General features: G+C 38.3%; 1 protein-coding gene across 5 annotated transcripts in view; it reads right to left on the reverse strand.

The window, feature by feature from the left end:
- Window positions 1-15,449, reverse strand: part of LOC113542133 (probable E3 ubiquitin-protein ligase HERC3) — a 35,349-nt gene that overhangs the window by 8,517 nt on the left and 11,383 nt on the right. For 3 of the 5 annotated variants that reach the window (XM_026939486.3, XM_053232407.1, XM_026939478.3), the window contains exons 10-21: window positions 15,324-15,442; window positions 13,925-13,984; window positions 11,850-11,961; window positions 9,960-10,149; window positions 8,483-8,646; window positions 7,070-7,183; window positions 6,660-6,683; window positions 6,488-6,577; window positions 6,148-6,318; window positions 5,002-5,145; window positions 2,155-2,321; window positions 711-777 (exon numbers count right to left, since the gene is read on the reverse strand). In XM_026939486.3, coding sequence (XP_026795287.1) covers window positions 711-777; window positions 2,155-2,321; window positions 5,002-5,145; window positions 6,148-6,318; window positions 6,488-6,577; window positions 6,660-6,683; window positions 7,070-7,183; window positions 8,483-8,646; window positions 9,960-10,149; window positions 11,850-11,961; window positions 13,925-13,984; window positions 15,324-15,442 — 1,422 coding nt within the window. Of the gene's footprint in view, window positions 1-710; window positions 778-2,154; window positions 2,322-5,001; window positions 5,146-6,147; window positions 6,319-6,487; window positions 6,578-6,659; window positions 6,684-7,069; window positions 7,184-8,482; window positions 8,647-9,959; window positions 10,193-11,849; window positions 11,962-13,924; window positions 13,985-15,323; window positions 15,443-15,449 lie in introns of those variants that run through there. The other 2 variants (XM_026939495.3, XR_008301407.1) reach the window with 2 other exon arrangements.

A 15,449-nucleotide genomic window follows, 5' to 3' on the forward strand; every position in this document is an offset into this window, starting at 1 on the left:
GGCCCAAAGTTTGTGGACACCCATATGTGGTTTCTTCCCCAAACTGTTTACACAAAGTTGGAAGCAAACAATTGTACAGGATGTCTCTGTATGCTGTAGCATTACAATTTCCCTTCACCGGAACTAAGGGCCCCAAAACGGTCACCCTATCATCTGCAGATCACTAGTCTGAATCCAGATGATGCTACAGCTATGCATGGCTGGGAGCCCAAGAGAGTAAAATTGCCCATGCTCTCAGGGAGGGAGGGAGGGAGGGAGGGGTGGCATACACTCTCTCCCCTATCAATCACAGTGACACTAGCCAATCATGGGCGTCTGTGAGCTCATGCATGCAGAAGGAGGCGGATAGCGCTGTCCTCTGAGTGTGTTACGCCACTCCCTGACGCTGCATTAGCAGCAGCTTGAAAAAAAATGCGGTCCGCTGGCTTCATGTGCCTCGGAGGAAGCATGTGATAGCCTTTACCCTCCATGGTTGGTAACTGTCATTTAATAGTTGAGAGCTGCCTGATAGGTGGAAACTGGCCATGACTAAATTAGGGAGAAACTCAGGGAAAAATCCAAAAAACAAAAAAGGGGTCCGCTTGTTGCCACCACAACCCCGATCAGGGCAGACAGAAAGAAAATGAACGAATGATATTGCCCACCCCAGGATCATCTTGTTCACTTTACTTACTTGTTCATCAGGAATTAAAAAAAAAAAAAAATCTTACAGCAAAGTTGAGACAGAAGGTGTCCTCTATGTCATCCTCCTCATAGTCCAACAGCTGCTGGAGACTCCTGTAATAAACACAGATTTATACTGAGACTCACAACCATGAGCGCTGTGGCTGTGGCTTACTGCTGTCTGAACACAAGAAGAGCAAAATACATTTTATGAGGTGTAAAGGACACTTATCTTTATGTACAGAGATACTTCATATAGGCTGTGTTTATGTAGTGAAATGTGTCCTCATGAGCCACCCCCCTCATACATGAAAACAACGTTCCATTCAAGAGGTCTGGATGTTCTTTTCTGCACATTTAACTCTGCATCCATCTGTAGTAATCTCAGTCTAAATTAACCACACCAGCTGATGCTTCCAGTCCCACAGCACCTGGATTAAGAGTGCCGACAGACTGCGGCTTTCCATTACTCAACACGAGGCACATCTCTAATCACTGTTTTAACATTACACATCTTCTGCCAGTATGAAACGCGCATCCCTTTTTAGAGCTTTGATAAACAAAGAATGATGCATGCATGTAAAGACTGTAATATGAAGCAACAGCTGGGACCCTTAATCAGTTAATAGCAGAGAGACACTTGTGCTGTCAATCAGCAACAGAAGAGCTCTCCTTGCGTCTTTCTCGAACCTTCTTAACCTTGGGTTAACGATAGATACATAGAAAGACAGCCATCAACAAACAATCCTGACACAGCAATAAAAGGTATCCCGGTGGCATCTTATCTTAATTGTTCAACCAGTTCACAAACAACTGATTTCAAATAGCATACAATGAAGAAATACCTCCCACATAAGCCATGTGCTCAAAAGCCAATAAACACACAACAATCAAAAAAGCATTCATTCGCGGACAGCATTACAACGTCATAGACAAACAGCTCCCCATGCGTTTCCTGATTCTGACTCCTCAACGGCAAAGAGGAGATCATTTGCTACATTCTTCTACTGACATTTAGAAATAATTAGTGGCTAACGGCCCATGTCCTCCAGTTGATCCAAGGTCCCTGCTGTGCGCTAATTAAACCTTTCATAACAACTGCTGGTTACGTAACAGCATGAAATGCATGCGGGCTGGAAAACAAGGCAAATGTGTTTAAAGTGAACACCTCTGTTTTCACCCAGGAATGGCACCGGTGTAAGCAAAAAGGCTCCATTACAACAAAGAAGGTTAAGGACGTAATCGCATTCAGATCTATTCAGTTATTTACAACCTTTGGGTTTTATAGGCTTTTGTGTAGCCTGCATTTTGTAGACTGTCTTTGCAGTCATGTTGCTGTTTTGGTGAAATAAAAGTGCAATAAAAACCTAAACAGTGAGTTCTAGCCTTGTAAACACAAATCTAAATACAGTATGGAATAATTCAATTATGACCAAGAGGAGAGTTTTCTTTACTTGCATGGCTTGTGTTTGCAGGATTTTAGTTGCGTACCTGCCCTCAGTAGGGGACAGCTCCTTCAGGTCATCCAGCACAGGACAAACATCTAGAAGCTTCTTGTAGAGCACGAGAGGGAAGTGCAGGTCCACCACGGTGGAGTTGTAGATAGCCAGGCCACAGACGATCCCAATCAAGTGGAACCAGTTGTGTTCAACAAAACACTGCAGCACAAAGAGTTTAGTACAAAATCAATACCAATCCACTTTTTTTTAAAAAAAAAAAATTAAAACAAGTTAAAATTTTTGTTTTTCCCCATGTTTCTCCACCTTTTTGACCATGTAAAGGGAGTTTAGTTACCTACTAATGAGCAGTTCATTCATTCTTCTTCAGTAAGCACAGGTCAGGGTCACAGCAGATCCGGAGTCGATTCCAGGAACAGAGGCAGCAAGGTGGAAGAACATACCCCTGATGGGATGTTAGTCCATCAGCAGGTCAGCAATGAATGCGCGCGCACACACACACACACACACACACACACACACACACACACACACACACACACACACACACGCGCAATTCTGCCTAGCTAATCCTCCTACCAGTATGTTTTCTGGACGGTGGGAGGAAACTGGAGAATCCAAAAGAAACCCATGCACAGATGTGGAGAACACACACAGAAACTCCACACTGACAGTAATCTCAGGAGATCAGGATCAAACCTCGGACACTAAACCTACCTGCTGTGCCACCGTGCAGCCTGAACAAACTGGGCCTTTCTAAATTCTTCAGTTGCGAAAATATTGGGTTTTTTTTTTACACATAAAAATATTTGCAAAATGGAAGGTGTGGATATAAAAGGTCATACTATCACATCATATCATATCAGTAGCAACACTGCCACATTTAGAAAAAAAAAAAATGTTTTTGATGATATTTTTATTTACCATCTACAAAAATATAAAAAGAACAGTGTAACATGGCAGGTGGCATAGTGGCACGGTGGGTAGCATTGTTGTCTCACATCTCAAGGCTCTCCAAAGGGTTTCTCCAGTTTCCTCCCACCTCCCAAAAACATGCCAATAGCTTGGATTGTCTACACTAAATTGCCCCTGGGTGTACATGTGCATGTGTATAGTGCTTGGAGAACTGGTGTACTGGTGTATTTCCGCCTTAAGCCAAGTGTTCCTGGAATAGGCTCCGGATCCACAGAAACCCTGATCAGGATAAAGAGTTTACTGAAAATGAACAAATGAGATTAGTAGATTATAATATCGAGTCGACTCCTGGGAATAACAACGAAGTCTGTCAGCGTTATGAAAATTCCAGTTATACCATTGATACTATCAGAAAAATGGGGAAAAGGAAGAAAAAAAAAGATCCTTTCCCTTTTGCCCCATGTGCAAAACAATCCAAAAACATCTTCTCCCAGTTACATAAGGCCCAAAAAAAAAACAAAAAAAAAAAAACTGCACAACAGTGGCTAATGGTTTTTAAGTAACCCGATGTCCACTTAGAAAGAACACATGTAACCCTTACAGCCTGTTACTGATGTTCGCGTACAATAGCTCACCATGTTTTGTATACACCGGCAACGTGTAGGGTTTCCATGTGCTTTTACAAATCCAGCATGGTAAATACACTTCCAGGAAAAAGACTAAATCCCTCGAAATCCACAGCCTCTGTGACGTGAGATACGACTAATGATGTTTTGTGCATCAACACTTTATTTTCCACGTTAGCAAAACAGCCTGTAACAGCAGCCAACCTTAAGGCTATTTAAAATTTATCTGTAGAATATTTAACTAATATTATTCTAAAGGAATGACAATGTTAAAAATATTTCCTTTCAGGTTGTGTACTTAGATTAGTATTTATTCCTCACTGACAAAACTTGGACTTGACCGAAAAAAAAACGGGCTCATCTTAAAAATAATTAAAGACATACGTTCTCATCTTTGGGGTCTCCTGATACGGAGATGGGGTTGAAGATTTTTATCAATCGTTATTTATAATATAGTTCTGTGCATTAAACTTTAATAATGGTTAAAATAATAAAAAGCAGCTGAGATGAGACGCTGCAGTGTGACGCACAAGCCCAGTCCTTTCATAAAATCCTTGTTAAATCTGAAAATAAAAAAAGAATTCATCTTTCCTCTTTAATGTATAACAATTAAATGTGATGAGGCATGTGTGTTTTTATATTGATTTTATATTGACGATCTTAAACTAAGAAATTTACCATTTTGTGAACTGAAACTCTACAGTAAGTAAGGGATTGGTATATGACTTACTTTCTCAGAAACGATCCAAATCTAATTTTATTTTTGAAAAATCAGATTATTCGTTTACTCTACTAAGGTGCTTGTAGCATGAGCTTGTAGTAAGGTGCGTGTTAAGTCTTTTATCTCTAACTTAATCTTATGTTTATCTCTTAACTCTGTTTTATCTATCTGTATATTTAACTGATTTACTCTCCAAGTGCACCATCTTTTAATAAACCACTGATTTAGAGCCCATTAGGAACTGAGAACAGGCAGTTAATAAGTCCTTAAATACACAGTGAAACATTTGCTGAACGTTTCCTTACCTAACTTCCAGTCTGTATAGTTTTGTGTTGGCGCCAATAGTGATTAAAGTGTTATTATTGTATCCTCGAGACACGCAAACTCAAGCAATTGGGGAATGAATCACAGTCAATCTGATATCCAGTGTACACAGAGTTCTATCATGATCATAAAGCAAAGATTCTCAAGATAAATCTCTTAACTTAATATGGCTGCATCACATAGCATCAGGAGTACATAATATCCCCTACCCACGCAATTCAGTGCTTTGTGTTGATTTTCTTTGCAGAAATAACTTAAGTGCATTTGTCACAAGTGAAACTGGTGTTCGACTCACTTTATCAGAGAACCAGAGCAGGTTGGATTCTGGGTAGTGGGTGAACATGCCATAGACTGGATCCATCAGCTCTTTCAGCAGTAGTAAGAAGAACTCTTTAGTGACTCCTCCTGCATCCACTGCCTCCTCTCTATCAAAAATCACCTGTAGCAAGAGTCGCAAAACAAAACGGTTGGGATCAGCTCAGCTTTTCTGAGTTCAACAAAGAAATTAGATAAAGATAAAGTTGTTCTTTCAACTCTGCTCCCAGTGCATATACAAAACATTATTAAAGTCTGGGGAAAAAAAAAGAAAAAAAAAAAAACTCTACTTTCTACTGACTTTCAGAAAAAGAAAGCATATCATTTCATACGTTTGTTTCAGTGTAACAGACCCCGAATTGATTCAGTAGTGTAGTGCAGCACAAAAATCTGTCTCATATACATATAATGCTGACGCAACGTGCAGTCACCTCTCATTTAAACACTTCACTGAGCAAAAATGAAGACACTAGCCAGACTCAAAAACATCAAGTTACAGCTCATAGACAAAATGTTAGCCAAAGACTTTCTGCCGTTTTGTCGAGGCTGCAAACATGATGCTTCATCAGCTGAGACACTAACAGTGAAGGATAAAGACAGTGGTTACACAAGGTTGGCCTTTACAGGGATTCAAATCCTTGATTATTTTATTTTACTGTATTAACACAGGTAATTAGCTTCTTATACATAGGAGTTAAATTACATTAGTTGTTGTTTCTTTGCTTAGTTTATTGTACTTCCAGGCAAGCATAACATGGGACTGGGTGGTTTCACTTGCCCAGAAGGCTAGATAATGAATTAATGATTTGTCCACCCCTGCTATGCATCTCTGACTATGACTCTGCAGTCCATGTAGACAATAAGGTCAGGTTTCCACTGTGACATTTTAAATTAATATTACAACTCCAATAAAAAGTTCTCAGGTACTGAATTTCACAGATTTTATGAAGTGGCAAAGGTTCATTCTGCTGCCTATTGACTTTCATGATCGAACATTGTTGTAACTTTTGAGTACTTGAAAGGTTGGAACCTTATCTAAAACCTTATCTAAAATCTCTTAACATAACCACAACAACTTAGTTACTCTTTAACATTTCATCCTATGGAAGTCTTGGTGACCCCTGACCTTTAGGGGCTTCTTCAAGTCCACATCATTATAGATGGTGAGCTCACGCAGCGCGTCGCTGACCAGGTGATCCCTCCGCACGTGCAGGACTAGAAACGGGTTTTGTACCAGCAAAGGTTCCAGGGTTAACAGCATGAACATGTTGTGCAGGTTGGCCCCTCTCACTGCCATCTTAAAAATCAAAAAGCAATAAAAGATATCTGTTAATGATCAGGCTGAATCACTTTTACTTCAGTTGTACTGAATACAACTGATTATAATCAAAAGAAAAGCTTTCCAATTTTAGCTATAAAAATGTAACAAGACAAAAACAAAAATGCAGCTTAATGGGGTCTGTTACCTGCATCTGCAGTTCAGCATCTGTCTGCAACATGGTTGCCTTAGCTTGAGCGTTCAATATGAACGGATAGGCACATAACGTAACTGAATTCTGAAAATAAACCACTTTTAGTAATTCATTACTTTCAATATTTCCAAATTGTACTACATAAAAAAGCTGTGCGTCAACATACCTGTACTGGAGGAGACTGCATTTTCTGTAAAATAAATGAAGAAACAGAATCACAGTTACACTGTTTCACTACCTTCATTACCTTATTTGCTCATATTAGTAATCTGATTCTGGAAGGGTTTCTTTTTTTTAGGACATCACTTTCACAGCATCCCATCATGCTGATTCATGAGCGAGAACAGTTCAGACAGTTTAACGAGATTCTGTGGGAAGAGGTTGGCAATAGGAGGACACATTTTACTAGAGGACAGGGAATAAAGAAGAGTAACCTAACCTTCACTCTGTGCTAATAAATAGCCTGGTATAACATTAATCTGAGTAGCCTAGCACCAGCAGGAGCTGAAGAGATAACAGAAGGAGGAGGATGAGTGAGAGGGGGAAAAAAAAGGGAGGGATTCAGGGAAGACTCACAATCTCAGCTTTGCTTAGGAACCATTTGAGGTAGTCTTCCTGGATGTCCACCAGGCTGGTGATGTCGGGGATGTAGAAGCAGTTGTACTCCACATGGTGGGCTTTCTGGTTCACCTACAGCAACACAACAATAAGCATTTATAAACTAAATATCTTACAGAGCACCATGGTGGTGTGTTTTTTTTTTTCTGCCTGAGCTTTACCTATGCAGGTCAGGGCTCAATACTGGGGTTGCTGACCTGAATATTTCTAGATAAGATACCTGATATGTGCACTTTGCCAATGATTACAATGTTAAACTTGTTAATGAATGATACACCACTCACCTTAAAGGGTTTAAAGAGACATTTTAAAGAGTTTAAAGGCTACTTCCTGTTATCAAATATGTTATAGAAATGATAAAAAGCACCACTGCTGTTACAAAGCACTGACACCTGTGGCCCCTTCCATAAAGCTTAAATAAATGTCTGCTAACAAAAAATATCAACAATAATGTTTTTCTTTGTTAAAAAATCTGTTTATTATTAGTCCTAGATTATGTGGAGCATCCACAGTACAAGTCCCTGTTACTATAGAAACAATATTTTATTAGAACGACCACATTAATATAAACATATTGTTCATGTTACTGCTAGAACTACCACCCGAGTCGTACAGTTATACGAAAATAACGCACACCTTCTGACCAATCAGATTTGAGAATTCAACCACTCTGTGTTATAAAAATCACAGACAGTGTTTAGGTGCACGATGAGAGAAGTATGTTTTACTGGCTTTTAGATCTTCACTGCAATTGGCAGTAAAACAGTTGTTTCTTTTTTTCCCTCGCTCCTCTGGTTTTATTTTATGAGAAGTATGAGAAGTGAGAAGTTCAATTTGCTGTCATAAAATGATGGCACCCCCAAGCCCTTGAAATCACTGCTACTTGGAAGCATTGTTTCGGTGGGGAATCTAGCTTTCCAGGCAAGAACAGCTCTTTTTCTGGGGAAACACATGGAACTACTTGCGATTAGGCACCAGCTCTGGAAACAGTTCCAGCTACACGAGGAGCTTTGTGTCTAATAATAGTTGCGTACAACATTCCCTACAGGAAACTGCACCTGGGCTTCGCTTCCGAAAAGCTGAGTGAGACAAATTTCAAACTAAAGAGGTACCTATTATCTCACACACACACACACACACACACACAGAAACACTGCACTGACTTTTACTGTGTGCTACTGGACAGCAAATATCTATACATCTGTGTCTAATGGTAGTCAGTCAAAGGGGATAGATTTGTGGTGTTCTTAAAGATGTTTTGTAGAACCAGCGAAGCCTCTGAGATGTTTTCAAGATTATATCATATCCAGATGCCTTAATTTTCAAATTTGGGGGAGAGAATAATATAAAAGGACAACCTTAGGAGTTTACCTTGTGTAGTTTCTCCAGCAGTTTCAGCGTAGCACTAATGTAGCTCTCCAGAAACACAGGAATAAGGAGGGCCTTGCCACCGGTGAGCAGGAACACCACAATGCTCTTATACATCTCTACCAACCTGGAGAAGACCTCACTGTCCAGCAGTGACCACCAGTTATCTACAGATAAAGAAAAAATATTTGGTTTAAATACCAGATTTTCACTTCGGCATCTTTAGCAGCATTCATTTTATCAGGAACTCTATTCGAACGGGATCGGCTCTACATGGGGAGCCCAGGTAACTCCATGCTTTGGTCTTTTTTCCCCCCTGCCATTTTTGAAAAGCTTCACACTCCAAATACCACTGATTTTTTAACTCAAGGGTGGTCTGAAAATTTTAGTCTTGTCCAGACAGACATCTCAGAGACATCAAATGTTTCCTCATACATTTTTGCCGTATTTAGCCGTCCTTGTTCCAGAGAATTTTTAACTACTTCCTGCAATCACAAAATGATGGATGCTTCGCAATAACTATTTACATGATTTGGGTCACATCGCTTCATCTCCAGTCTGTCTAGACTGGCAAAGAGGACAAACGGTAAAGAGTGCAATCATATATACAGGAATAAAACTTCAGAATTAAAGTTTCAAACAGGTCACATTGTCATGCAGCTTATCACATTTTATAAACAATATCATGTGAATATTTGATTACATACAGTATGACATCCATTATTGAATATTATCTGAAGATGCATTTTAGAAAACACGGAAAGTTCAGGTTTTCTTCCTTGACAATTAGTGTATGTACAATTAAGTTTAATATCAAATTATATTAAAATATTAAAAGATCATAATAATATTGTTTGGATTTATATTTTGCAGTAAAACTGAATTATACAGTTACAAGGTAATGTAAACAAGCCTTAAATGCATACTTTTTTTTTCTTTTTCCAATATGTAATCAGTGTCAAGTCACAGGCCTGTTAAACCATTTATCCTTCTTCATCTTAATTACTCACTTCACTGTGGTTTTGCTGTCATTGTACTAATTTCCAACATAAAAACTGAACAATGCCAATAATCCATAGACCACTGAAAAAAAAAAAACACAGGTCTAAGCCATATTCTGCACTTAAAGTCATTTCATTGTGGCTCGGGTTGACCTGATGTTTCTGCGTTCAAAAATACGCTGTTAATCTGTTTAACTGCTTCCTCTGAGTAGCTACAGACAACACAGCAGATATCAGATACCCAGCTCAAATTTCAGACATGCATGCAGGTCACTCTGCTCTATTGCACTTTGCTTGGCCTATTGATCAGTTTGTTGTGCTCTGACATGGCTGCTCGAACAAGTCATCAATAACAAGAGGCGTGAAAAATCTGTTTGAAATATCCAGTGTCACACATTCAGCCGAACATCAAGTATGCCAATATTTGTTTCACTCGTTGAACATTCAGTGTATCCCTAATGACACTTGTGTGATCATACCGAGCACTTTGCTGGGGTTGGCGTCCAGCCGGAGGATAGCCATGGCGAGTGGAATGGTGAGGGAGATGTAGTTTTTGGAGTCGTGCAGAGCCGGACACTCGGAGAGGATCAGGTAGATGCGCATGGCCTCTACGTCAGGAGGAGAGCAGGGTAGCTGAGGGATCAGCAAACTCTCGAAGCTCTTCGTGGTCTAGAAACACACACAGCCTGCAGTCAACTGCCCACTCAGTGGACTTGTGAGGGAGTGCAATAAAAATATGATTAGATATAAAGCTGGGTGATAATTAACATTTGTACAGGTACTGACATTTCTTTTTTTTTTTTTTTTAATTAATGTTATTCTTTAAATTTCAATATTGTGGATCCATCCATTATGTGAGGAACAAAACACAAAACAGAGTGCTGTTCTATGAAAATAATCAACCAGCACATGGTGTGATGCAGTCCAAAGTGAAACTAAGTTACAGTTGATTATTTTCCCATGGCAGAACACCCCAAAGTGTCTTATTCCTCTTATACCACAGCAATTTACCAACAATCACATTTTAAAAAATTTATTAATGGATGTTTAGTTGAACTTTTTTTTTTAATCAGTTTATAGTTACAGTTAATGTTGTGGAACATCCTCTGGACAAGTCATCACATACGTTATATCAGCAGCCTCTCTTTCCCCCCTCCCCCACTTTTCAAGTTAATAAGACCAAAAAAAAAAAAAAAAAACACAACACAGCTTGTCAAAACCAGAAAGTATAAAGACATCTGAATACTTTCCCATTTTTGAAAACGTATTGACCATTACAAAGCACTGACACTAGAGACTCCTTCCATTAAATGTTAAATAAACATCTCCATACACGAAAACTTCACTATATCAATCATAAGAGATATTTCTCTCTGTTAAAACCAACATGTTTTTTAATTTGCTTATTATTAGGCTTAGTTTATGTGGAGCGTCTGCCAGACGAGTCCGTGTGAATTAGCAGTTGCTTAAGAAACGATAGCGTATTAGAAAGCGTGCATTAAAACTGATGACTTGCAGCAAGAACTACTATCAGAGCTGCTGTTAAAGAAAATGAATCAACAAGCAATCAGATTTGAGTATTCAACTCCTCTATGGTATAAAATTGGTTAAATAACAAAAGCAGGAAAAGTTAAATAAATAGTGATAGGACAAATTAATCTTATGTGACTACAAACTACAATAAATTACATAAAATAATTGTCATAATAATTATTGGGAATATTTTAATAAAATATTTATTGCAGTGTATTTTTTCCATAGCTCACATATACTGTGCAGCTATGGAAAGGAAGGGAAAAAGGAAAAAGGACTGAAGACTGCTCGGTCAGCAGCAGTTATTCTTTCAACATGCCACTTCTTCCAACATCATCCAAATCATCTGATACTGCCTTATATAGAATTCCAAAGTGTGATCTATCAGGTCCATAAATAAAAGTCGGCTCATTATTGTGCAAGCACACACCCAGTGTGTTCCAAACCATGCATCAAAGCGAACAATAAGTTAAGTTTGCTGACGGGTACAAACTCCCATGTGCTATTAATAGGCTGCTTTTAGCCATAATGACTCATCTGTTCAAACAGTGGAGGAAAAAACCTTAAAACTCCTTGGGGCTGAAACAAGTTTTCCCAAAACCTGTCTCCAGCTATCTGGCCGGGGAGATTAGCGAAAAACAAGCAACTTTCCAAATCTTGTCCTTGGAACCAAATATATTTCAATCATAAAAATAAACGAACATGCTGTATCATGTTCATGTTCATAAGCTGTTCAATGTTCAATGTTCACAGCAGCATACATAAAGTAGTTGTGTTCTGCTGTGTGTAATGTAGTGTAGAATGTGTATGGAGATATACATGCTTATGTACTGTACCTGCTCCAGCAGCCGTGAGTAGGCTGGCTTCATCAGGATCTCGAACAGCAGCCTGACTGAGTTGAGGTCGATTCCGGGGACTTTGGGGTTGGTTTTAAAATGACCATCATCACTGCAAAAGAAGTATAATACAATCAAAATATAAAACATTCACAATAACTCAGATCAACATTTATAAAAGTCGTGTGACGCCTTTCAACACTCTCATGTATGTATTATGATTGCTTATATGATGGTGCTGCTGAATTCTCTGCTCTGATTGGTCAGAAGGTGAGTTTAACTGAGCTAATTCAGATATCTTAGGGCCCCAACACACAGCTTTTATTTCTTTCTACTTCTATTTCTATTTGTTCTGAATTTCTGATCATTCTGAATTTCTGGTTCTGAATTTCTAACCATTCTGAAAGAATTTCCAATCATTCTGAAGTTACACTTCTGAATTTCTGATGGTTCTGAACTTCTAATAATTCTGACATTTCTGATAATTCTGAATTTTTGGTTCAGAATTAGTTTGTTCTGAATTTCCCAATATTCTGAATTTCCAGTTCTGAATTTCTGTTAATTCTGAACTTCAGAATTTCCAGTTGTAAATTTAGAACCTTCTGAATTTCCAATCATTCTGAATGTCCGGTTCTGAATTTCTGATCATTCTGAATTTCAGGTAATTTTGAATTTCTGATAATTCTGATTTTTTGGCTCTGACATTATTCTGAATTTCTGATCATTATGAATTTCCAGTACTGAATTTCTGTTCGTTCTGAACTTTCCAGTTCTGAATTCATGACCATTCTGTATTTGAATTGTTCTGAAATTCTGGTTCTGAATTTCTGATTATTCTGAATTTCTAATTTTGAATTTCCAATGATTCCAATCATCTGTTGACACAGTCTCCTTTAATTTAGACGTTCTGCTCAGCCATGCTGTTGAATGCTAGCCACACCAGATGAGCAGAAGTTGAAAAATTAGATACTGAGCATGTGTCTGTTTCTCTTCTCCTGCATTCCGCTGAACAAGAATGGTCAATCTTCTTTCACAGTCAGCCTTCAGCCTTTTCAATCAGTGCTAACCAGAAGAGAAAAGTGGCAGCCACTGCAAAAGCTACAAGGCAACAGTCAGCTTGGGATGTCAAGGCTCTTAGAGCCTGGATCTACCCATCTGTATCCACTGAAGGGATGATATAGGATCATGTTTTCAGTATAAACACAACAGAGTTAATCCATTACGTACATACACCATGACGATTTGCAAAGGTCAGACCACTATTTACTATGTGCACTCAGATATGAAGAAATATAAAACCATAATAAATAAGGCTGATATTTTTGTCTAACTGTGATGTGATGTTATCAGATATTCCATGAGTCTTTAGAGTGTGTAGTATGGTTACAAGTCTCCCACCGTTGTATTCCCAAATCTAGTCAAGTATTCAGCGCACACACCATCATGTGTCTTTAAACTCCATAAAGCTGACTGTTTTAACCACATATTTATAATATGTTTAGAGGAGACTCATTTCTCCCAGGCATAATCACACACTCAGAGTATAAATGACACCAGCTGTGTGTTACATAATCAAATAATCCCTACTGCAAATGCTGGGCTGCTTTTTTATCCGAGGAGATTATTGTGTGAAGCACAAGCTAGCGAGCACAGCCTTATACAGATAAATATGATAATGTTGATGAGTCCGAGGGTCATTCCTTGTGAATCCTGCCAAAAGATGTCCTAGTGTTTTATAGGACATGGCAGGAAATAAACAGATGTGTCTACGTGCATGTGATCGTGTGTGTGCGCGTGTGTTTGCGCACATCAGCATATTTGGAGAGTGATTCAAACGACAGAACATTGTGGGGAAATAAAACCTTTTTATGTGATGCCCTTGGCTTACAGTGTTAGTGTTTGCTAGAGAGCCAACACTGCTAGTGAAAAATAAAATATAATGAGTAGGGTCATGGTGAGTTCAACATTATAAAATAAGGGCATGCTAACTAGCTGTATTTCAAAATTAGCATTTTTAGAAGAAGTTTTGCTTTAAAAGAGATAAAACGTGTGGATTAAACATTGCCTCATCTTACCTCTGGTCCAGGAAGCTGGCGTTCCAACATGCGGTCGAGGACAACAGCAGAATGATGTCACTGCATAAGAAGCAAAGCAAAATAAGTTCATAAAGTGTCAAATAGAAAAAAAATGGGTGGGGAAGAAATATATATATATATAAGAAGTTATATATATTTTATTGTATATAAAATATATATAAGTTGTATATATAGTTATATATACAGTCTAGGATTGGCAGTATTTATAATACATGTATTTGTATTTCATAATATGTATTTATGAATGAATACTATTTTGTTATTTGTCTTTGTTGATAATAATCAATATGTAATTTACATTAAAATGCTTTTTATATTTTTTACAGAAAATACTAGTAAAATCATGTGAACTGATGCTCGTAGTGGATTTGAATAAACCTGATTATTTTCCTGATTATAACTTTCCAATTATACGGTATACTTACTGTTGTCCGTGTAACATGATGCTCTTAGCAATACTTGTGCATATTTGGTCATAATTACGTGAAATTTGTGGTCAGAATAATCCAAAAGAAATAAATGTAACAGTATTGTAAAAAAAAAAAAAAAAAAGAAAAGAAATGCAATATTCGGGACAGTCAGTTTTCAGTTTAGGACGGCTGACACAAAGTTTCGGGACAATTCTGCGACAGTTTTCTTTTTAAAAAGTTAGTCTGGAGCCCTGACACACGTTTTGTTAACAGGTTATGGGGAAAGATCTGCTGTAATGTCAGTTGAAGGCCCTTTTCCTGTGAAAGTACAAGGTTTTGGCCAAAGCCAAAGTACCTGACTCTCAAGAGAATGCTAGAAGTCTGGCTGGCGAGATTAATTATACATTATATTTTTCTTTTCTAGTTTTTGTCAAATCTCTGGACCTGTAGCATTTTATTATACAGCTACATAATTTTGTTGGCTCTTGGAAGACTCAGAAAACTAAACAGCATGATACAGCTTGTGTATGGGAAAGATGTCTAAGTATTATGACATGATAGAAAAAGTTCATATTTTCAATTTTTCATTGTAATGCTTTTTACTGTAGTGAAGATTTAAAACGAAACTGTCTCAGCTCTGAGTTTACAAACAGAGATGAGTGAAGATGTCAGAGTTAATGATCACCTTTAAGTGTAGTATCCCTGCTGACAACAAACTGAATTGCTCACTGGCATAGCAGAAAGCACATGCAGTTTTAACACAAAGCAAAACACTGTAATCAGATAAGACGATAGAAAACAACAGGTCAAAAATACCACACCCTGGGGGAAGTGATCATAAAATCATAAATGGATGATTATCTACAGCACCCTCTAAATGCCTATATTGTTGGAGCACGGAAAACCCAAACACGTGCTGAAGACATATCTGCTGTGAAGGTCGCATCGGGCCTGATAACTGCACTCACTTTGTGATGCTGGAGTCAGTACTGTCCAGGAGCTTCAGCCTCCAACTGTTTAGACTCTCCTTATTAATCAGGGAGATGCTTTTCGATGTGTTGATAACGCGGAAGTCATCCGGGCAACTCTGTGCG

This window comes from Pangasianodon hypophthalmus, chromosome 3 (genome assembly GCF_027358585.1).
Source record: "Pangasianodon hypophthalmus isolate fPanHyp1 chromosome 3, fPanHyp1.pri, whole genome shotgun sequence".
In the NCBI taxonomy this organism is placed as follows: domain Eukaryota; kingdom Metazoa; phylum Chordata; class Actinopteri; order Siluriformes; family Pangasiidae; genus Pangasianodon; species Pangasianodon hypophthalmus.